The sequence below is a fragment of the Vidua chalybeata genome, chromosome 6, assembly GCF_026979565.1.
Source record: "Vidua chalybeata isolate OUT-0048 chromosome 6, bVidCha1 merged haplotype, whole genome shotgun sequence".
Taxonomy (NCBI): Eukaryota; Metazoa; Chordata; class Aves; order Passeriformes; family Viduidae; genus Vidua; species Vidua chalybeata.
In genome coordinates this window covers 1407077-1431165 of record NC_071535.1, presented here as the reverse complement: position 1 = coordinate 1431165, position 24089 = coordinate 1407077, and the positions used below count along the sequence as shown (strand labels likewise).

The 24089-nt window shown below is 47.2% G+C and overlaps 1 protein-coding gene across 1 annotated transcript in view; it reads left to right on the top strand.

Moving 5' to 3' along the window:
* MDGA2 (MAM domain containing glycosylphosphatidylinositol anchor 2) overlaps positions 1-24089 on the top strand; it is a 202464-nt gene that overhangs the window by 48373 nt on the left and 130002 nt on the right. Inside the window, exon 2 of the mRNA XM_053945724.1 lies at positions 12765-12904. Coding sequence (XP_053801699.1) covers positions 12765-12904 — 140 coding nt within the window. The remainder of the gene's footprint in view (positions 1-12764; positions 12905-24089) is intronic.

Genomic DNA, 24089 nt, shown 5'->3' with positions numbered 1-24089 from the left:
TTAGCCCTTCCAATTAATTTCCAATTCCAGGAGTCCATGGAATCTGACAGAGTTTGCTGTGCTGAGGGATGTATTAAGGACAGCTTATGATCCATTAATTAGGAATGTGTTTAAAGCCATAATCTCTACGTTTTGAAGGCATCTCCTTTGCACCCTTCCCATTTTTTATCTGCTTTTCCTCAAGTATTTTCTTTGCTGAGATCAGTAGAAGGATTGACAGTGAAATAAAAGTTCTTGGATGCTGCTGGATTTCTCCAGTTGAGGATCCACTCCCAAAGCTCAGCCTTAAACATTTAATCCTCTGTGGCTTCATCTTCCTTGTGTGAAGTTCTTCCCTTGCCTGGGCCTTGAAGTCGGATCTGTACCAGGAATTTGTTGCTTTGCCTGGAGAAAAATTTAAAAAAAAACCCATTAAACTCATCAAGTCAAGGCCTTGTGCACATGGAAAAACATTTTGGGATGGATTTGAAGAGGGAAATGGGATTGGGAATACCCTGAGTGCACCAGAATCTGCTCTACATGGAAATGACTCCGCAAATTATTTCCTGGTGGTGATACCTGTGTTGATAGGAAAATACAAAGGGGTTTCTTTCTTATTTTGGTGGGAAAATCAGTGATCAGGATGGAGATCTGGAAAAGGCTGGAATCTAACTCAGGCTGGAGATCTGGAAAGGGCTGGAATTTAACTCTGGTGTCCTCTGACGGGAATTGCTGCATCCCTGTTCCTCACTGAAAATTCCAGGCAGGCAGATGCCACTTCCTCATTACTCATCTGCTGGAAGTGTTTTCAATTCCAATTAAAAAATGAAAAACATTTTGAGATCATTCCCAAAGCTGATTTAAAACAAATCAGCAATCTGACAAATCCGAAGGTTAATCACCATGTTTGAGATTTAAAATTAAGTTTGGAACTTGTGGTTTTTAGAAGAGAACAGAACCGGGAAGGGGCTGGAGAATTCCTGAGGGAGCTGGGAAGGGGCTGGAGAATTCCTGAGGGAGCTGGGAAGGGGCTGAGCCTGGAGCAAAGGAGGCTCAGGGGGGACCTTGTGGCTCTGCACAGCTCCTGCCAGGAGGGGACAGCCGGGGGGGTCGGGCTCTGCTCCAGGGAACAGGGACAGGAGGAGAGGGAACGGCCTCAGGCTGGGCCAGGGCAGTCTTAAATTGGATATCAGGGAAAATTCCTTCATGGAAAATGTGGTCAAACCCTGACACAGCTGCCCAGGGAGGTTTGCAGTGCCCATCTCTGGAAATGTTCAAAAAAACCTGTGGATGTGGCAGTTGAGAGCATGGATGAGTGCTGACCACAGTGGTGGTGCTGGGCTCTTCTGGTCTTTTTCTGCTTTAATGATTCTGTGGTTTTATGGTGAAAAAGAAAATTTTGGGAGACTGTTTTTTTTGGGTTTTTTTTCTTCATTCCACCATTTCTTTTCCCTGCTGGTTTTGAATGGATTTGCTCCCACATGGAAGGACAAGGGAAGTTTGGGGTCTGAAATGACCAAAGGACAGGAGCTCTGGAGAAGAGCGGAGCTGCTGGGAGGTCCAAAGGCAGCCAGACACGAAGGAGAATTCCCCTTTGTGCCTTCGTCCCCTGCCTTGACTCCTTGTTAGGAGCTGAGGAATTCCTTAATGGAAACTGAGGACGTGGAGTTCCTCGTTGGAAACTGAGGATTAGAAAATTCCATCCAGCAAATCCATGTATTCTCCATGCCAGAGGGTTTTGATGATAATAGGGAAAGATGGAAGGAATAAACTCTTTCCCCCCCCCCCCCCCCCGTATCTCCCTCTTTGTATTCCCAAATCTTGGTGCTGATGCTTTATGAACGTGCCGGGCTTGTTCTCTGGAAAAGCCAAGATATTGTGGATAAAGTTTCCCTTGCATGAATTCCCAGCCCTTGGGAAGCCACTGCTGGTGGACAGGGATCAGATGTGGGATTGCTGCTGCTGAACTCGGGGGCTGTGCACGGCTGGGTGATGAATTTTGGCTGGTAAAAGTGAGATCCATTTCCCACTCCCACAAATTTTGCATGGAAGGAGCGACTCCCTAATGGAAGTTGACGACTAATTACCCTCTGTTAATAGGATTGGAGCTTTCCTTAGCCTTTGGAAAAGGGCTGGAAAATCATATGAACAATAACACCTGACCTGGCAGTGTCTGAGTACCCAGGTGGGAGTTTATTAATTCTCCTCATTAATTTTTATTGATTTGTTGATCGCTCATTGATACCTGTCCAAGTAAATCATGGAATGCTGAGGGGTGACTCCGCTCTGGAGTTGTTCACATCAATACCAAGCTGTTAGTTTGGATTCCCAAGGAATCAGATCCATAGGGAGGTGATTTCTGCTTCTGCTGGACTCTGTGTCAATCCAATTCTTAATTAATATTGATATTCCCCAATGATGGAGGAGCCTCAATAATTGCTCAGCCCCACAAATCTCATGGAATTGTTTCCATTTCCATTGGTTGGACACAAAGGAGTGTCCTAACAGTGATCCAGGAGAAATATTGCCATGGGAGCTGGTATCCATCAAAGAACTGGGAGAGGGCAGGGATTGACTGAGGGATGTTATGAATTCCCAGTGCCAGGAGAGCTTGGATCATCTGCAGCAGCTCCCTGGAAACTGGGCTAAACCTCTCCATAATTCCTGGTGGAATTCTTCCAAGCAGCCTGGGGGGTTGGTCCAACGATCCGCTCTTGGTTCTGTGGGAAGTTGGCACCAAAATCATGGAAGCAGCAAGGACCCCCCAGGATCTCTGTCCCCTCAGCTCCTCTGCAGCTCATTCTTGGCCCAGCACAGCCTGGGATTTACTGAAATGAAGGAAAACCTCCGGTTATCTCCCCTGAGTTGGCCAAAATTTGGGAATGGGATGATTTATGCTTTGAAAATGTGGAATTTCCCTGATAAAGCTCTCAGGCATTCCAAGCTTGGTGCTCCAGAATTTCTCCACAGGAGGAAAATATTCAGGGCTGATAATTCTTTTCCCCAGTGCCAGGGCTTGAAGGAAATGGGAGTTTTTAAGGCAAATCAGATTTTCCAGTGGTTGGAATATCTTGGAATGACATTTTAAGTGCCAGATGTTGCACTTAAAGCACTTTGTGGTTGCCCCAATGAAGCACATCTGGAGCTGAAGTGGTTGGAGAGGTGGGAGGAAAGGTTAGATGGAATTTTGGGAAGGAATTCCTGGCTGGAAGGGTGGTAAAAGCCTGGGATGGAATTCCCAGAGAAGCTGTGGCTGTGCCTGGATCCCTGGAAGTGTCCAAGGCCAGGCTGGAAAGGGCTTGGAGCAGCCTGGGACAGTGGAAGTGGGTTGAGATGAGCTTTAAGGTCCATTCCTATCCAAACCATTCCGTGATTCCAAAAGATCCATTCCCATAAATAAATTTTGATGGAGCCTGGAAAACACAAAATCCATGTAATAAATTCCCAGCTTTAGAAAGGGAACATTTCCAGTCATTCAGCTGCTGCTTCTCCACCCGGTGTTCGACAACAAAGATGTGAGAACGAGGTGTGAGACACTGAAGTACAGGAAACACGGCTTTAATTCAAGAAATCATTGTATTCCCTGAAAAGAGATTTGTTTTCCTTGTTTTTCTCGGGACAGATCTGTGCTAGCTCCCAAGAACTGCAAATTGTTGTTTAAAAAGCTGTTTATTTTCGCTTAACATTCCAAAGTGGCATTTCCTTCTTGATTTGCATTCGTGGAACGTTCAGTATTTTACATTTCCTCTTTAATATTAAACTGTGCTTTTTTCAGGCAGCAAACTAAACTGAGATGCATTCCATAGTCAGTGGAATTTTTGTTCCGGAGCCGAACCAGGACAGGTTTTTCTCAGGGCGATGTTATCCCTGCTGCTGGAATTTGCGTGGGTTGTTTTGTGGCACCTGCAGCACTTCCTCCTGCTTTGGGACACCCTCAGAAATTGTATTTTTAGAGCTTTTCCTGGGCTGCTGAGGGTGAAACATGGGAGGAGTGACTGAGGGAGATGGGAAGGGGCTGGAGCGTGTCCAGGGCGGGGAAGGGAGCTGGGAAGGGGCTGGAGAATTCCTGAGGGAGCTGGGAAGGGGCTGGAGAATTCCTGAGGGAGCTGGGAAGGGGCTGCAGAATTCCTGAGGGAGCTGGGAAGGGGCTGGAGAATTCCTGAGGGAGCTGGGAAGGGGCTGAGCCTGGAGCAAAGGAGGCTCAGGGGGGACCTTGTGGCTCTGCACAGCTCCTGCCAGGAGGGGACAGCCGGGGGGGTCGGGCTCTGCTCCAGGGAACAGGGACAGGAGGAGAGGGAACGGCCTCAGGCTGGGCCAGGGCAGGCTCAGGGTGGGCAGCAGCAGGAATTTCCCCATGGAAAAGGGGCTCAGGCCTTGGCACTGCCCAGGGAGGGTTGGATCCCCATCCCTGGAGGTGTCCCAGGATTTCCTGGAGGTGGCACTCAGAGCTCTGGGCTGGGGACAAGGTGGGGATCGGGCACAGCTGGGACTTGGTGACCTTGGAGCTCTTTTCCAACCTCAGGGATTCTGTGAGGTTTAGATTGGATATTTGGGAAAATTTCTCTAAATTTGTTGTCCAGCCCTGGTACAGGTACAGGGCAGAGTCCCCATGCCTGGAAGGATTTGAATCCTTGTGGATGTGGCAGCTGGGGACACGGGGCAGTGCTGGCCTTGGGGCAGTGCTGGGGATAAGGTTGGATGAACTTTTCCAGACTTAATTCTTCCATGATTCCATGAATATCTGTCTTGAACTCATGCTAAGTGGGGAAACAGCTGGATTTATAGGATAATCCCAGAGAACTTTCCCAGCTTCCACTGCCCCATGTTGTTCCACACCTTGTCCAGCCTGGCCTTGGACACTTCCAGGGATCCAGAGGCAGCTACAGCTTCTCTGAGAATTCCATCCCCACCCTCCCAGCCAGGAATTCCTTCCCAATGTCCCATCTAAATCTCCTCTGGCACATCTTGAGAGCATTTCCTCTCATCCTCATTTTATGTACGTGCTTTTTTCCTTCAGGATAAATCCATGTCCTTGCTGCTGCCTGTCAGGAACTGCTCCCCCAGCATTTCCTGCTAAGGAAAATAAATTTAAATGAGTTAAAAATTAAATTGAAATGAAAAAAAAACGAAGTGATGAGTTAAATGAGTTAAAATACATTTCTAAAAGGAATTTTACCAGCCTGTGGAAATCATTTAGAATTCAGGAGTTGTTTTGACAAGGTGATTTTTAACGTGCTTGATTTTCACCCCTCTCTGTCTTTTCCAGTGGGGGGAAATTCCACGTTTTTTGTGTGCTCCCAAATAAGTGAGATGTGTTTGCTGCCAGCCTGTGATGGTGCTGAAAAGGGTCTGGCACCGTCGTCTGTTTTGTGATGCCAGGAACAACGAAGTGTTGCTTCAATTAAGGCCTCCCTTGTCGACGATTCCTTATTTTAGCAGATTCCTTGATCCCGCTGCCGCTGTCTGTGGGATGCAAACGGCTCCAGGAGCACTTCAGGGAGGGAGTGGAATGTGGGAAGGGCTCCCTCTGTGCTCATCTCTGTAATTCCCACTTAATCGGTGGGAAAAGAAATGGAAAATGCCCTTTTTGTTGGGTGTAAGTGATAGATCAACCTGGAATGTTGTGAATTAACCAAGTGTGGTTCTCTGGAAATGCTGGAATAAGGGGCAGGGGAATTCGGAAGCACCAATTTCCCAGGTTGTTATTTAAGTAAAAAAAGCTAAAAAAAAAAAGGGCTCTCAAGCAAAGCAGAAATAAGAATTGCAAGGCGGTGTCTCCCAGTGACTTTATTCTCACTCAAAACTAAAACCCAGCTTAAAAACAGCACAAAAATCCGAAAATTCTTCTAAATCCCTGCCTGGAATTCCCAGACCTGAGTGATATTTTCTCAGTGCTGATGCTCCAGGGAATTCAATTTTTAATTCCAAGGTTATTGGCCAAGAGTGCCCCACACATGGTGCTGGTGGAAGTGAGGGTACCCACGTTATCCCTGGATTTCTTCTGGGAGAAAAGCGTGGCGGCCAAAATCCATAAATCCACTCATGGCACCAGGCATGGAGAAGAGCAGCTCCCCGCCTGGAGCTGAAGGAGCTGAACTCTGGATGAGAGAAAGAACGAGCAGGAGTTAAATCAGGAAATAAATTCCTGCAGGAGCACAGAGGGAATTATCCCTAATTGTTTGCCTGGGCAGGGACGCACGGGCGTGACCTGGCGGTGGCGGATCTTTGGGAAACCTTTGATCCCGCGGAAATGGCAGGAATTGGCCTTGCAGGGACGTGTCTGGGGCTCAGCTGAAGGAAAAAAAAGGCAATGTTCTCACAGGGAATGAGTGTGGAGCAGGAAAAGGGGTTCCTGATGTTTTATTTACTCCATGGGATTTTATCCCAGCGGGGATTGGCGGCTTCTTCCAAGGAACAAGTGGTAGGACAAGAGGAAATGACCTCAAGCTGTGCCAGGGGAGGTTTAACTTGGATATTTGTAGGAATTTCTTCATGGAAAGGGTTGTCCAGCCCTGGCACAGCTGCCTAGAGCAGGGGTGGAGTCCCCAGTCCTGGAGGGATTTAAAATCCATGTGGATGTGGCACCTGGAGTCACGGGGCAGTGGTGGCCTTGGCAGGGGAATGGTTGGATTTGATGGGCTCAAGGGGTTTTTCCAACCTGGACAATTCCAGGACACAGAGGGACTGGAATGTCATCGGGGTTGCTTTGGGCTTCAGGATAAATTATGAAGGACAAATTAAAGCTGATAAAAAGCGACTAGGGAGGTGTTGAATCATTAAAGCAAGCCGGCAACCAAATTCCTGTGTTTTTAGGAAGTATCTCCTTCTCTGACTTCCCTAAAAAAAATTGTTTTTGCAGAGGATATTTTGCATTTCTGCTCCTGCAATGAACTGAGGGTGGGACAGCCCTGATTTGAGTGATTTCCCAGGCACGAGGACTTCGGTATCCCAGTGCTTCCAAAGGAAATGAGCTGGAGAAGGGACTTGGGAGAAGGACTGGAGGGACAGGAGCCAGGGAATGGCTCCCACTGCCAGAGGGCAGGGATGGATGGGAGATTGGGAATTGGGAATTCCTGGCTGGGCTGGAATTGCCAGAGCAGCTGTGGCTGCCCCTGGATCCCTGGAAATATCCAAGGCCAGGTTGGACACTGGGGCTGGAGCAGCCTGGGACAGTGGGAGGTGTCCCTGCCATGGATGGGGTGGAATGGGATGGTCTTCAAGTTTCCTTCCAGAACCATTCCATGATTTTATATTCTCAGCCCAAATCCATGTCTGAGGAGCTCTCCTGGCCTTTTCCTGATCCCTCTCTGAGCTCCAGCAGTTTTTGACACCTGCCAGCAGCAGGAACAATAACCAGCAGTGAGAGGAGTTGTGAAAGGTGGGGAAAAAAAAAGCCATAAATCCATCTGTTCCTGGAAAAACAGCATTAGGACAGCCCAAACTCAATATACCCAGCACTGCTAAGCTTTGTAGTGTCAAAATTAGGTCAGGCCTAATTTTGTGGCAGCAGAGTTGGGAAGCAGCAGTGGGATTTGATTATCTGGGAGCCTTGGGATGGCAGCACCATCAATCACGGAGCCTTCCCGAGCTCCACAAACACCGGGAATATTGAGCAACGTGGAAAAAATCAGCCCCAATGGGATAAAAGGTGACTGTGTCCTGTTTGATGGGAAAGTTTGGCTCGGGATCAACTCAGAGGAAGGCACCCAATAAATATTCCCATGGGCATCAGGTGAAAGCAGGTGGGAAATATTTAGGAATGACATGGAGTGACCCAGGAATAGCAGAACTGGTTTGAAATCCAGTCAGCATCACACCTGAAATTTTCCTCTCTTAGGCACCTGGAATTTGGCTCAGCTTGGAGCCAAAATGAAAGATTTCTCCCTAAATGGAATATTTGTTTAATTGAAACTACTTGTGTAGCATTTGACTTTCCCCAAAGAAAAAGCCGCTTAGAGAAGAAATAAAAAACCTGTTTCAATAATCCATTTATTTGTGGACTGGGCCTCACCTCCAGCTGGAAAAATAGCCCTAAATCCCAAATTAGCTGCAGTAAAATGCTCCAAATTCTGCATTGATGAGGGCAGCTCATTCCCATGGCAATACCTCAGAGATTCCTGGTCATTCCATTTGCAGTTTAGGAGAATTAAGAGCTGGGATAATATGGGAAAAGTGAATTCTGAGAGTAGCAAGTGCCTGCAATTACTTTAAATCTCCTCTTTCTTCAGAAAATCCCATTATTTCCTCCTTATTCTGCTGCAGAAGTGCACTAAATTCACGGAGGGCTTCACTCCTGCTAATTAATTTTCAGGGGGAAAGCTTAGGGCTGCAGGAGGCGAGAAGGATTTGATTCGTGGCAAATCCATCCTGCATTTTCTAGCAGGTCCATCATGGATCTCCTATTTCCAAAAAAAAAGTCTCGTTTTAATTCAATTTTAAGGAATCCTACACATTCCATGAATCAGGAAGATCTTGGAACTGCCCAGATTAAGGGAACTCACTCCGGGATCCGAGTTCTGGTGTTGGTCAGAGTTTAATTCCCTGTTTTCCAACAAGGACTTCACCAAATCTCTGCGTGTGGGAAACTTTTAACCAGGAAAGAGCTGTGCCAAGGGATCCTGGAATTGAATCCTGGAATGTTTTGGGATGGAAGGAAACTTAAAGCCCATCCAGTTCCACCCCTGGAATCCACACCTTCCCTATCCTTGGTTGCTCCAACCTGGCCTTGGACACTTCCAGAGATCCAGGAGCTTCTCTGGGAAATCCATTCCAGCTCCTCCCAGCCAGGAATTCCCAATTCCCAATCTCCCATCCATCCCTGCCCTCTGGCAGTGGAAGCCATTCCCTGTGTCCTGTCCCAAATCCCTCTCCATGGAATGATTCCCATTCCCAGCTCCACAAATCTCCAGCTCCCAACTCCCCTTCTCATTCCAGCTGAAATGAATCCCAAAGTCCTCTCAAACTTTCCCCCATTCTGCCAATCCAAAACACCACCTCATTCCCAGTTTTCTCAAAGGATCCTGATATAATTTTCCATAAAAAAAGGTCAACATGAGGACCTAGAGCAGAGGAAATTCCCAGCCATTCCCAATCCATCAGCACAGCTCAGGGATCACCAAATCATCCTCAAGCCTCCAATATTTTCCCAGTGTGAGTCCAGTGAGGACTTTCCAGGCTGAGAAAACATCCAAATTCCATTGAAATTCCTTTGGATCAGGACTTTGGATCCCAGCTTCTCTGGGAAATCCATTCCAGGGCCTCTCCACCCTCCCAGCCAGGAATTCCTTCCCGATATCCCACCTAAACTTGGAACTGGTGGAAAAGAGCAGCCAAGAAGGATGGCGTTTATAAGGAGACACGGAAAGGAGAAACGTTCCATTTTTCATGGAAAGAGGGAATCTTGTGGGGCACACAAGTCCTGCAGCAGAACGAGGGGGTTGTGCTCAGATTTGTTGTTTTGCCTTTTCCTTGGACAACATTTCCTTGCTCCAGGTTGTGCCTTGCCGGGAACGGCTCTGGGAAGGATCCACGCAGCGTTTTCCGCAGGTAATCACCAGCCAAATTCTCCTCAAATGTCACAAACAAAATCAGTGCTAAGTTGATAATATTTTAATAGATGAAATCCCTGGAGGCAGCTTTCAGAAGGAGCTGGAATGAATATTCCTGCAGGAAAGAGGGAGGTGACATTTCATAATTATGGGATAGCTCCTGAACCATAAGATTTTTCATTTACTGGAAGAAGAATATTTGTTTTGTCCCTTGATTGGTTTGATCTCCTCTCAAAGCAGTGTTTTCCTTGGCGATAACAACACCCAGGGGGGCGTTTTTCCTTTCCTGCTTCTTCCCAAATTTAATGGATTCAGGAGAGTGGCGCTGCCACTAAAATGAAGGACACTTCAGCTGTGATTTGGAGTTAGATGAATATAACATGAATAAAAATGGAATATTAATGGAATATGGATTTAAAAGGATGTTGGAATAATGTTGCTGACTGCTCTAATTTGATCCCAAGTTTGATGAGCCGTGCTGAACCCTCGTTTACCTTTCTGCTCCGTGGATCTGCTTCAGCATTCCTGTATTTTGGAATCTGTGGTGTGGGAGAGGATGGAAGTCCCAGTGGTGACTCGGAGCCCTGGAAATGGCAGAACAAAGAGCACATTCCGTGTCCTTGGGATGTTGAACTCCTGAGGAGTGTGGAGGGGGATCAGCATTCCTAGGAATTCCAGGGAAAAGCCAGCACACCAAGTGTTGGTGCTGCTGTTCTACTTGGAAAAATAATCATAGTCAGGAATTAACAGATTCTTTCCAGGTTAGAGTGTGACACGTGGCCCTGATTCCTAACCAAGGACATTCCTGTCCTTCCAGGAGTTTCATGGGAAGAGCCACCTGTATCTATGGGACAAGGGAAACATGGAATCCCAGAAGGGTTTGGATTGGAATGGATCTTAACCCTAGTTCCACCCCTGCCATGGGCTGGGACAGCTTCCAGTACCCCAGGTTGTTCCAAGCACCTTTATTCCATCACTGCGTTGCACTTGGAGTAATTGGGAACAGTTTTGGCTGGAGCTTTGTTAAACCTTCTGGAAAAGTGAAGAGGGAAAGTTCCTGGGACTTTGGAACTCAGGATGTGGTGGCTGGAAGAGCAGAGCTTGCTGGAGGCTTTGCTGGAATGATGGCTTCAAACTGAGTGTGGGGTTGGATGGGATATTGGGATGGAATTCCTGGCTGGGAGGGTGGGGAGACTCTGGAATAGAATTCCCAGAGAAGCTGTGGCTGTCCCTGAATCTCTGGAAGTGTCCCAGGCCAGGTTTGAATGGCGCTTGGAGCAGCCTGGGATAGTGGAATGTGCTGGGTTGGAATGAGATGGGATTTATGGTCCTTCCAACCCAAACCATTCCGTGTTTCTATGGAGGAAGAACCCATTCCCTGCTCCTCCTCTGCCTCTTCTGCCTCCTTGGCTCAAGCCTCATTTTCTCCATGCTGTGGAGAGCCTGGCTCAGAAACTGGAATTCTTGGCAGGTTTGGATCAATCCCAGGCCTTCAGATGAGGATCCCACGATGGGCTGTGTCCACACAGTGGACTGGCCCAGGAATGCCATGGTGAGGGAGGGTCTGAAGGGATGCCAGAGCCCTGCATCCTGGGAATTCCATGTGGCTCTTAGCAGAGGAATTGCAGAATGATCAGAGAAGCAGGGGTGGTGTGATGTGCAGCACGGAGACCTGGCAAAGCAGCCTTGGGAAGGGGATCCAGGCGTTGCAAGGGGCCTGGGGAGAAGTTTTGAGGCCCTTCCATGGGGATTGGGGCTGCCAGCTCAATGGCTTCACATGGATGAACAGAAAGGATGGAATTCCAGGTGTTTAAATCCCACAGAATTCCATTTTATCCTTTGTGCCCTTTAGTTTCTGTGCTTTTATTTGGGTCTGTAAATCAGTTTCCTTCTCCTATCGATCCACTCCGTGGAAATTGTCATAGCTGTGAATTTCATGATTCAGAAGCAAAATTGTGGAGCCAGGAATGTGCTTCGGAGTCTTGTGGAAACGGAGCAGGGGATTTATGCAGGTGTAATAACAGGAATGTCATGGTTTCATTACACTTACGACGTGTAAATTTGAGTAATTCCTGTACTACAGGTTGTACCAACGAGGAAATTAAAGTAAGGTTCTGCCTGAACTTAACTCCTGCTCCAAATCCTGATCCCACTGACAGGATTTGGAAAGGAAGCAGCAGCATCAGTGCCACTGTTTCTTCTGCTTAATTTTCCTGCTTTAATTAAGTCTTTTCATTTGCATAACGACTGTGATAATGCATTTAGGAAGATATGGAATAAAAACAATAATGCCAAGTTCATTTTGGAAATGGAAACAAAAAAATTGGAATGCAAGCTGGGGGTGCTGAAGGTTTCATCCAGAGGATTGCCAGGGATTAATAAAAACCATGGAAATCTCTTGTGGTGCTGAGTATGTGCTGAGTAAACAAAGAGTAACTGTCGGGGGGAGACGCTCAGTGCTGGTTCCAGGGCTGGGGTGGCCTGGAATGGGCTCGGTTGGTTGGATCTCGGAGCTGAGAATGCCAAGGTCACGTTTGATTCCCTTAAGAGCTGGACTTGATCCTTGTGAGATTCTTCCAACTTGGAAGATTTGGTGATCCATGTGGTTCTAATCCCATTTTTCTGCTGGCCTTGCAGCCCCCCCCAGCTCAAGGCCAGCCCCAGGAGTGGAGTGGTCTGGGATGGGCTTGGTTGGTTGGATCATGGAGTTGAGAATGCCAAGGTCACATTTGATTTCCTTGACAGCTGGACTTGATCCTTGTGGATTTTTTCCAACACAAAATGTTTCATAATCCCATGATCCATGTTATTCTCATGCCATTTTCTGCTGGCCTTGAAGCCCCTCCAGCTCATGGCCAGGCCCAGGAGTGGGGTTGTTTGGGGTGGGCTTGGTTGGTTGGATCTCGGAACTGAGAATGCCAAGGTCATGTTTGATTCCCTTAAGAGCTGGACTTGATCATTGCGGGATTCTTCCAATTTGGAACGTCCCGTAATTTGGTGATCCATGTGATTCTCATGCCGTTTCTCTGCTGGCCTTGCAGCCCCCCAGCTCAAGGCCAGCCCCAAGAGTGGGGTGGTCTGGGATGGGCTTGGTTGGTTGGATAATTGAGCTGAGAACTCCATGATCGGGTTTGATTCCCTTAAGGACGCAATCCTTGTGAGTCCCTTCCAGCTCTTACAATCCCGTGATCCCGTGATCCGTGTGGTTCTGATCCCGTTTCTCTGCTGGCCTTGCAGCCCCCCCCACGGTGCGGATCGTGCACTCGGGCCTGGCCTGCAACATCGAGGAGGAGCGCTACTCCGAGCGGGTCTACACCATCCGTGAGGGAGAGACCCTGGAGCTCACCTGCCTGGTCACCGGCCACCCCCGGCCACAGGTGAGTCCCTGCCCACCACACCTGTCCCCACCACACCTGTCCCCACCACACCTGTCCCCACCACACTTCAACCCTCCACGAGTTGGGTTCACCTTCATCTCGGAGCGTGCGCGGTGGGCAGGATCCAACGGGGATCCAGGTGGGGGATCCGTCCCGGCTGTTGGGTGGATGTTGGGTGTTCCAGAGGAACATCAACAGCAGGAATGTTGATGAGGTTTTTTTGGAGAATCTGGTGTTAAAATCAGCATTATTGTGCTTTAAAATCCTGGTGTGTTTGATTTCCGTGGAGGTTGGTAAAGGAGAAGGAAAACAATTAGAAGGATGATAATTGTTGGATGAAAATCCCTAAAGTTGTCCTGTTGTCTGGGATCTTCACATCCCAGTCCTCAGAAATCCAGCTGGAACTCTGGATGACAGGACAGCTGGAGCAGGGAAGCCAAGAGCTTGGGAAAGTCCCCCAGTTCACCTGGATCAGCGATGTCATGGAACCCCCAGCGTTGCAGCTGGATAAACCAGAATTACCTGGGAATAAATCAGCTTTTTCCAGGCCTAACCTTATTTTATCAAGCTCAAGATTTTTGGCAACTCCTGCTGCACCTCACTGGTGTGACTCCCTTTGGCCAGGACACCTCATTAATCAGTTATTTTTAATTAGGATAATCACCAGCGATTTTCTTTCCAAGGTGATGAATTAAACCCTTTGCTCTTGGAATTGCAAGGGACAGGCAGGAACTGGGAGCAGGGAATTTTCCGGGAGGCCTTCAGTGTGAGCTCCTCCAGGAAGGAGTGGTTTGCTGTTCCTCTGCTGTTTATTCCATGATTGTTCCCAATTTAAGGGGAAGATTCAAAGCTAAAGTAGTGGAAGTTTATTCTGTGCTGGCTTAGGGACGGTGTTTCCAGTATTCCAATTTTTTCCTGATTTTTCCACAGGATGCTCTCAGATTTGGGCTGCAAATTGCATGGAAATTGTTTTCCAGCTGCTGTTTGATCAGATGCTGGGGAAGGAGGTTATAAAATATGGAATTGTGCATTCTAAGAATGCTTTCACACTTCCACGTTTCTCAATTTTTCCAATTCTTCTTGGCACGGAAACTCCTTTTGGTTTAAACACTGGAAGAATTAAACAACCCTGGACTGGGAGTTCGTAAAATCACAGAATCCTGGAATGGTTTGGGTTGGAAAGGAAATTAAAAATCAACTGGTGCCAACTCCTGCCATGGGCAGGGATATTTTCCACTCCAAGCCTTGAACATTCCCAGGGATTTCTAATCTGTAGGATGAGGCTGCCCGTGATGGGTCTGGGAGGAGAAATGAATTAATGAGAAAAAATTGCATTTTTTTCCCCCTTCTCTCCTGTCACTCCTCCTTCCTGCTTTACCAAAGCACACATTTATGCCTTTTTTGTCTTTCCAACATTTGTTCTCTTAACTTTGGGATCAATGGATGTCGTTCTTTGGGATCTGATGACTCAGGGATGTCTCTGATCTGCTCCGAGTCATCTCTGCAGTGACTTCACTCTGGAGGGGCCTCCCTTTGACCACAGATCTTCAGATTTATCAAATCTTCCCATTTTTTCAGCTCTCTTTGCTGCCTTTCCCACCACCTGCCCCAAAATTTTCCCTGGGATTATTTCCAGGCAGGAAAATTCCTGTGTTCAGAGTGGTGGTTGCACTTTCCAATTGCTGGAAATTTTCTGGAATTTCTCCTCTAAATTTTTATGGAGTCTTCTCTGCATCAATGAGGTTTTTGAGAGGAATGATATAAAGATGTGGGAATGATCAGAAAGAAGGAGAATTAAAAATAATTGCTCTGTTAATCCCCAAAATTCACCTCACTCCTAATTAAAATATAAGACTCTGAGCATCCCAACACATCCTTGAATGTCTGCTTTTTATCCATGGAGCGATTTTGAGATGTTCCATGTCATTAGTATTTGTTATTCCCAATTTCCCACCTTCTCACACCCAGCTTTGGAATGCATCCTTAGTTGCCATAGAAATAATTTTCCTGGCTGGAATTTTTAAAACACTTTATCCCCGCTCAGGTGAGGTAAACGCAGCTCTTTTTTCCATAAATTGTGGCTGTCAGGAGAGGTTGGTTTGATTTTTGGATAAAACCCTGCAAAGTTTGGAGCAGGATCACCCTTGGGACTTGTCCTTTTCCCAGATTTTATCCAGGATCCAGGGGCTGGGCTGTCCCTGCTCTCCAGGTCCAAAGGGATGTGCCAGGATATCCAAAGGCCACTTATCCCTGGACATAAATGAGGGATTTCCTGGACTGAGTAGCTAAGAGGTGACATTTTATCCCCACTGGTGACAACCTCCTGCCCAGCCTTGAGGAATGTCCTTTTTCCTGATTTTCCTTGGGAATTCTCACCTGTGCTGGCAGGTCCAGTCATTGGAAACAAAACCTGTGACTTTCCAAAATGAGAAATGCCATTTGCAGCATGGGAAGCAGAGGGAGAAGCATCTGATGAGCAGAGATTGGCTGGACTTTTGTATTCCTGGTTTTCCACTGAAGGATGAATGGACAGGAGCGTGTATCCAGGCTTTTTTTTCCCAAGTAACGACAGGAAATGGCCTCAAGTTTTGCCAGAGGAGATTCATGTTGGGGATTAGGAAAAATTTAATGGAAAAGGTTGCCCTGGTGGAGTCGCTGTCCCTGAAGGGATTTAAAATCCCTGTGGATGTGACACTTGGGGACATGGGTCCGTGGTGCTCTTGGCTGTCGGAACCCAAGGTGTCCCTCAGACACTCTTGGATGTTCCAGGTCCAGGGCAGAAGCCTCTGAGACCCTGGCAGGCAGCTGGAAACCCCTGTGGCTTTGACTCTGATCCATGGAACAATTTACCAACTTTGCAGGAAGAACAAGAAATCACAGAAGTTTAGATATTATAATAGAAGTAATCACAAAGTGAAAGGAAGGATTTTTGAGTGCTGTACAGGGGGGTTTTAGGCCTTGCACAGAGGGGTCTGAGTTTTGTACATGGGGGTCAGAGGTTCTAAGATGGAGGGATTTGGGCGTGCCCTGTCCTCCTTCTTTCTCCTTCCTATTCTCCATGTTCTTGGTGGTGTTGGCACTCACAGATTGGTTTAGAGTAGAAAGTCACTGTTCAATATAGGTAATAGGCATTGGGGAAAAACTATAAACATTTAATAGGTAATGTGTGATATAAAAGATGGCACCAGCCCCTTGGGCAGGAGAAACGGAGACGGAGAGAGAGACGCAGAGGGAGAAGGAGTCAGAGAGAATGTCAGGGAGTGTGTGTGCCTTGAGATAACACACAATAAACTGCCTTGAGACCAGACGACTGAAGACTGCAGAGTCTTTCTTTGAAGGCCTGGGTTGGAGGAGAGACTTTACCACCACCCGAGGTCACCCCAGTCTGGGGGAGACTCCGACACTTGGCAGTGCTGGGATTTGATCTTGGATGGCTTTTCCAATCTCAGTGATTCCAGGAGTTTATAAAGACCTTGTTTGTCAGTCCAACCCCCCCCCCCCCTCCTTGGGGTTTGCTTTCCCCTGGATTTTTCCAGTGGTTCCCTTCCAAGTGCTGTCCCACGTCAGGTGACATTATCCCGGTGGGAATGGCACATTCCAAGCAGCAAAATGTGCGGAGTTGAGAGGGAACAGTGCCCAAATCCTCCCCCAGCCCCTCCCTGTGCTGCAGGGTGACCTCTGGCCCTCCCACCATGTCCCTCCCTCTCCCAGGTGCTGCCTCCCCACTCTTGTCCCTTGTCATTCCCGAGGCTCGGGAAGGAGCAGCTGCCAGTGCCACACGTCATTCCAACCATCTGGAAGCTGCACACTCGGGGATTTTTTTTCCTATTTTGAGGTTGCAACACATCTTAACGAGATCCCACCTCCTCCTCACATCCTCCTGCCACCCTTCTTCCAGGCAGGGCCATCGGAGCACATCCCTTTCTCTCGGAAAAATCCAGGAGTGCTCGCGGTGCTGGTGGGGTGTGAAGAACGTGTCGGATCCACGGCTTTCCTGGGAAGCAAAGCAGGGGAGGATCTGCTTTTAGGAGCCCTGGAATTTCTCCCTGCCTCTGTTTGGTTGTGTTTTCTTTCCACTTGTAGGAGTTGGGTGCTGTGCTGATGCCACTGAGGCAGCAGGAGCTGCTCCCCTTGGAGCTGCCAGGAGATCCCGGCGGCTTCCCGGGATTGTGAGCCCGGAGCAGAGGCAGGGAAATGCTGCTCCAGGGGGCTGTGGGCCTGGAAAAACACATCCTGCCTGCTGGGAATTGGGGTGGCCAAAGGAGGCGACCCAAGTGACACAGAGCAGGGAATGGTTGGTTTGGAAGGAGCCTTGAAGCTCATATTTATATATCTATATAAATATAGATATATGAATATGGAATTAATGGAATCATGGAATGGCTTGCATGGGAAGGACCTTAAAGCCCATCCAGTGCTACCCCCTGCCATGGACAGGGACACCTCCCACTATCCCAGGCTGCTCCAACCTGGCCTTGGACATTTCCAGGGATCCACAGCTTCTCTGGGAATTCCATCCCAGCTCCTCTCCTCCCTCGCAGCCAGGAACTCCTTCCCAATATCCCAGCTAAATGAATTCCCTGTCAGTTTAAAGCCATTCCCCATTATCCTGTCACTCATAAGCTCCTTGGAAAGCACCGAGCTCTCCCATGAACAGACCCAGGTAACTGTGGCACGTTATAAAAACCCCTTAATTATTTCAAATGCATCCCCCTAATTACTCCCCGTGATTGGCGGAGCCTCCTCCGACACTGCAGAACAGGATCCTGCCTTCTCCTGATTAGTGCCTGGAAAGGAAAAATTCCCATTCCCTGGCAGTCCATCCATGAGAACAGGAAAAGCAGCATTCCCAAAAAACCCACAGCAAAACCCCCTCTTTGATCGGCTGCGAGGGAGACATAAAAGGCTCCTTCGAGGCACAGTGGGTGCCACGTTTTTGGTATTAATTGATAAGAATTCTTATCAAGTGCCGGTGCAGCCGAGGGGAGGGGGATGGTGGGTCCCTCACACGGGAGCAGCTGTTTTCCCACCCCACTCCACAGCTCCTTGGAGCAGTAATTGGAGCCTTGTTAGGAAAATTGATGCTGATTCCATCTGACACTCCTCAGTTCACGGGAAGACTTTACAAATGTTCACTGAGCACCTGACAAAACCCAGCCTGACTCATGACTAAATTAGCCTGGATTTTATGCTGGAAAAAAAAAAACCCTTTCCTAAATATTTGACTGGATAAAGCTCCTGTTTAGCAAGGAAAAATGTTTCCATCCTGCTCCGGCATGAAAAGCATTCTGTGGTGAAGCTTCACATGACGTTTGTGCTGCTCGGGGGAGTTTATTTGATGTTTTCTCCCCCGAGCGCAGCACCTGAATTCACACCTCTGCAGAGCTCTGCAGGGCTCCGAGCCTGCCCTGCTCTGTCTGCCGGGAGGAAGGAGCAGGAATTGTGCCAGAAATCCAGGGCAGGAATCACAGCATCCACAGCACGGAGCAAGGGACTCCTGGAGCTGCACCAGCATCTTTGGGAATGAGCCACTGGTGCCTCTGAGCTCATCCTGAACTCTGGATAGTCTTTAATGTCCCTTCCATCCCAAACCATTCCATGATTCCAATGGTTTGCAAGCTGATAAAAGGAATTAGCTCCTCAGCTGTTTTATCCTGAATAATTTGAGCAGTTCCTCCCAGTTTTCCTGTTTCCAGGTGGCTGCTGTCTCTCCACAAGGAATGTGTTTGCAGGTTCCTAAAAAGGGCTTGGAAGCGCTGAGGGAAAGAGGTCAAATCCAGATAAAAAGAGGTTCAATCCAAAGAAGTTAAATCCAGAAAAAAAGCAGCATCAGGCAAGGAAAGTTTGAGTTTGAACCCCACTCCCTCAGTTGGGAATATTGAGCCTGGACTTGTTACAGCCTCAGCAATCATTGGGATGAGCCTGGAGGGAATCTCATGGAGCTTGGAATGACATCAGGGCTGGGGAGTGGCACCAGAGCAGTTTCATTTTGACATTTGGGCAGCTTAGATGTGCTGGAAATCCCATACGGAAAATTTCCAGTACCCACAGAGCAGGACTCTCCTATTATTTTAAGGAAAACAGGAAAAAATTCCAATTTTCCTGAAATATGGACACTTGTCCTCTGAATATTTTCCATCTGTTTTCTCCCCTCCCAAAGCTCTGTGGTGTTTTGTTTTCCCTTTGTGCTGTCAGCTTTTATTTCCCTGTTTCTGACGGGCTCAGGAAAGGCCGGAGCAGCGGCTCTGGGATAAAGCACCAGGAGCTGTTTTTCCACGGGCACCTGGAAAAACATTCCGGTCTCCCGCTACAGGGATGGGGGTGGTTCTGGAATAAAGGCTGGAGCTGGGAGGTCTGGCTGGGAAGGGATGGGTTTGATGAGTACATGGATAATTTGGTAACCAGGGAAACCAGCAGCTGATGCAGATCAGCCGGTGCCGGTGGCTTTGGAAGGAGATCTCCCAAGGAAACGCTTGGGAGGCTTTTCTGGAGGATAACCGGGAATCGTTCCCACTGCTGTGGAAGGAGGGGAAGGAATGTTGTCCATGAAATCCCACCTGCAGAGCTGCCTCCAGCTCTGGGTCCAGCACCAGGAGGATGTGGAGCTGCTGGAGAGATCCAGAGGAATCCACAGAGCTGCTCCAAGCACTGGAGCTGCTCTGGAGCCAGGCTGGGAGAGCTGGGAATGTTCCCCTGGAGAGGAGAAGCTCCAGGGAGAGCTCAGAGCCCCTTGCAGGGCCTGAAGGGGCTCCAGGAGAGCTGGAGAGGGACTGGGGACAAGGGATGCAGGGACAGGAGCCAGGGAATGGCTCCCAGTGCCAGAGGGCAGGGATGGAGGGGAGATTGGGAATTGGGAATTCCTGGCTGGGCTGGAATTGCCAGAGCAGCTGTGGCTGCCGCTGGATCCCTGGCAGTGCCCAAGGCCAGGTTGGACACCGGGGCTGGGAGCAGTTGGGACAGTGGGAGGTGTCCCTGCCATGGCAGGGGTGGAATGGGATGATCCTTAAATCCCTCCCAACCCAAACCATTCCAGGATTCTGTGATGCCATGAACTCCTAAGGATCTGGAGTTTGTAGCTTTTAAACTTTAAGGGAAGAAATTCTGCTCCCAAAACCTCGCCCAGCTGAGGTGGGAGAAGTGGAACAAATTGGGATGTTCCTGCTGGGATGGGAGAACGACCCCTCGGGATCCTTCTGGGATGTTTTACTCTCCATGCTGACGTTTCCATGGAAAACATTTTCTCCTGGATTGAGCTCTCCTCCCTCCTCTGCCAGCTGGGAATGATTTGGGAAGCTCCAGATGGATTTTGCTGCCTTTCACCTGAACTTGGATGCTGCAATGGAGTTCATCAGGCTGGAAAATCTTTATCCAGGAATATTTATATTCCCAATGAAGATTTATTCCCAAATATCACTTTTTAAGACTTCCCCTCTACTCCTCCCAAATTTTTGGGCAGCTCAGCCACTTGATTTTTAATTTATTTATTTTTTTGGCTTTTTAAAATAGACTTCTAAAAAATCCAAGAACCCTTGAACCAGAAGAGCAGAAGTTGAACGTGAAACAAATCCAAATATTTAATTGGGGTCACTGTGTAAAAGTAATATTTAAAAGTAAAGGAATAATATTTTAAAATAATTTTTAAATCCCTATTTTTGCTGTCCCAATTAAATTATTCCATGCCAGGTGTTTGTTCTAGTGCTGGCCCCCAGCACAGATGTTAAAATAAAACAAACTATATCTAAATATTGAGTTTTCAGATAAATCTGGTCTTCTCAGAGGGACTAAAAATCCAAGGAGTTTTAAAATCATTTTTTAGGCTGTGACAGCATCTCCACAGAACAATTTCTGTAAGTTTTTTCTCTTTTTCTGTATTATTTTTCTTCCTGAAATCCAGTGATATTAGAATTAGAAAAATCAAATATTTTTAGATAATTCCTAATTTCTTCACAGAAAAATCTCACTGCTGTTCTCTGTTTTCTTTTTTTCTGTATTATTTTTCTTCCTCAGATCAAGTGAATTTTAGAGTTAAAAATAAAATATTTCAAGATAACTCTTTTTGCTCCTTATTTTTGATAATTTTAAATTTCTTTTTCCAGAAAAATCTTGCTGCATTTGGGGACTCTTTCCTTAATTTTCATATTATGATATTAGACACAAAAAATTAAATATTTCAGAATAATTACCAATTTCTTTTTTTCAGAAAAATCTTGCTGCACATTCCTGAATTTTCCTTATTTTCGAGTAGTTTTTCTCCTTTTCTTCCAACGGAATGACCTCGTTATCATTTTGATCAATAATATCAAATTTTTAAATAATTCCAGCGCCATTCCGGGCTGAATCCTGGATCCTCCTGCAGATTTCGTGATTCAAGGAGATAAAAATAACGAGTGGGATTTTTTTTCCCCCCTTCCCATATGCCTGTCAATCAAAATGATAAAGATATTTCTGACTCGCAGGCTTTAATGGTGTAATTAGGGCTAATTACATGTTCCAATGATTACACATATGAACGCTAATTACATAATTGCAGACAATTATGCTAATTAGGTAAATACATCGTTAAGGAGAAAGCATTGGCAAAATCCAGGGGATTCGCACCAGAGCCAAAGAAAGTGGAATTACAATGACAGAGAAATAATCCTGCAAGTTTGGGAAATCCAGGAGACATTCCCATGTGTGGAATTGGAGTGGTTTGGGTGGGAATGGCAGTGCTGGGAAACACCTTCATCTGCTGTGGAACCATGGAATGGTGTAGTGGGAGGAGCCTTCAACTTCTACAGAATCATGGAATGGTTTGGGTGGGAATGGTGGTGCTGGGAAAAGCCTTCAACTGCTGTGGAATCATGGAATGGTGTAGTGGGAGGAGCCTTCAACTTCTACAGAATCATGGAATGGTTTGGGTGGGAATGAACCATGGAATGGTGCAGCTGGTGTTTTTGGGGAGAACCTTCAACTGCTGTGGAATCATGGAATGGTGTAGTGGGAGGAGCCTTCAACTTCTTCAGAATCATGGAATGGTTTGGGTGGGAATGGTGGTGCTGGGAAAAGCCTTCAACTGCTGTGGAATCATGGAATGGTGTAGTGGGAGGAGCCTTCAACTGATACAGAATCATGGAATGGTTTGGGTGGGAATGGTGTTATTAGGAAGAGCCTTTGAGTGCTGTGGAATGTTGGAATGGTTCAGGTTGGAATGGTGTAGCTGGGAAGAGGCTTTGAGTGCTGTGGAATCATGGACTGGATGGGTTGGGTTCCCAACAACACCATTCCATGAATGGTTTGGGTTGGAGTAGTGTTGTTGGGAAGAGCCTTAGAGTGCTGAGGAAAAGAAATCCAGGGAATTTGCACCAGAGCCGAAGAAAGATGAATTATAATAAAAGAGAAAAAAAAATCCTTCAAGTCTGGAAAATCCAGGAGCCATTCCCATGTAGGGAATTGGAATGGTGCAGTTGGGAAGAGCCTTAGAGTGCTATGGAATCTTGGAATGGTTCCGGTTGGAATGGTGCTGTTGGGAAGAGCCTTAGAGTGCTATGGAATCTTGGAATGGTTTGGGTTGGAATGGTGCTGTTGGGAAGAGCCTTAGCGTGCTATGGAATCTTGGAATGGTTTGGGTTGGAATGGTGCTGTTGGGAAGAGCCTTCCACTGCTACAGAATCATGGAGTGGTTTGGGTTGGAATGGTGTAGCTGGGAAGAGCCTTTAAGTTCAGTGGAATCAAGGAATGGATGGGTTGGGTTCCCAACAGCACCATTCCATGAATGGATGGGCTGGAATGGTGAAACTGGGAAAAGCCTTTAAGTGCTATGGAATCTTGCGATGATTTGGGTTGGAATGGTGTTGTTGGGAAGAGACATCAACTGTTGTGGAATCTTGGAATGGTTTGGGTTGGGAGAACCTCAAATCCCACCCAGGGCCACCCCTGCCATGGCAGGGACACCTCCCACTGTCCCAGGCTGCTCCAATCCCAGTGTCCAACCTGGCCTTGGGCACTTCCAGGGATCCAGGGGCAGCCACAGCTGCTCTGGCAATTCCAGCCCAGCCAGGAATTCCCAATTCCCAATCTCCCATCCATCCCTGCCCTCTGGCACTGGGAGCCATTCCCTGGCTCCTGTCCCTCCTGTCCCTCAGGCAGTTATGGGTTAGTGACTGTTCCCTTTTCCCTGTGCTGTTTTGTCCAGTTTTAAACATTCCCTGATTTTTAGCTCTCTTCCCTTCCCTTTGGAAATTCCCATTGTTTCTTCCCATTGTGCTGATTCCCTTAACCCTGCCTTTCCAAACTCTTAATCCCAGCCCTTAGTCCTGGTTTTATTTCTAGCTGCAAGCTGATCCAGGCTTTTTTTTTTTTTTTTTTTTTTTTCCTTTTTTTTTTTTTTTTTTCTTCTCTTTCTTTACATCTCCTTGCAATTCTCCTGAAATGTGGGAAGCTTTCCCAGATTCCGTTCCTTGGCACTCGTGGGAGTCGTTGGAAGGTGTGCCAGGAGCGCTCCACAAGACATGAATGATGCTATTTGGGATTACTGGAGTTTGCCGAGTTTTTCTTCTACTGGAATTGGAAATGAGCTGGAATCTCAGCCAGTGGGATGCCAACACCTTTCCAATTCCTTTTCCCAGAACAAAGGAATTGCCAGCATCTTTTTAAGCCATGCCAGGTTTGGGGAAGGAGAGATTTGAGCCTTTTCCAGTATTTTTAAACATTGTTTGAGGTGTTTTCCTGCCTGGGGAGACTTTGCCAGTTTATTCTCTGGAAAAAAAAAAGGGAAAATCGGTGCTCACAGAGGAAAAAACATGGAAACATTCAGTCAAAATCTTTGTAATTTCCACCCTGACTGATTCCACACATTCCTTGTCCTGTCTCCAGCACCTGGATTGTGCAGGCAGGATGTGCTCAGGCTGATATTTTGGAATTGCCTGATGGAAAAGCTGCATCCAGTGAATGGGATACGAAGGTATGGATGGATTCAATTCCCACCAAGCAATAATCTCCTTTTTGGAATGTGTTTAGATCCCAGAATTTTGTGTCACCACATTTTTTAATACTTTGTGACCAATCAGGACCTTGAAAAGGAAAGGAAAGGGAAAGGGGATTTTTAAAGGAAAAATCCCAAACCAATAACCCTTGTTCAGCTGGTTGATCTGATTCCTGATTTTCTAAGGAATATTTTATATTTTATCTGATTTTTTAAAGGAAT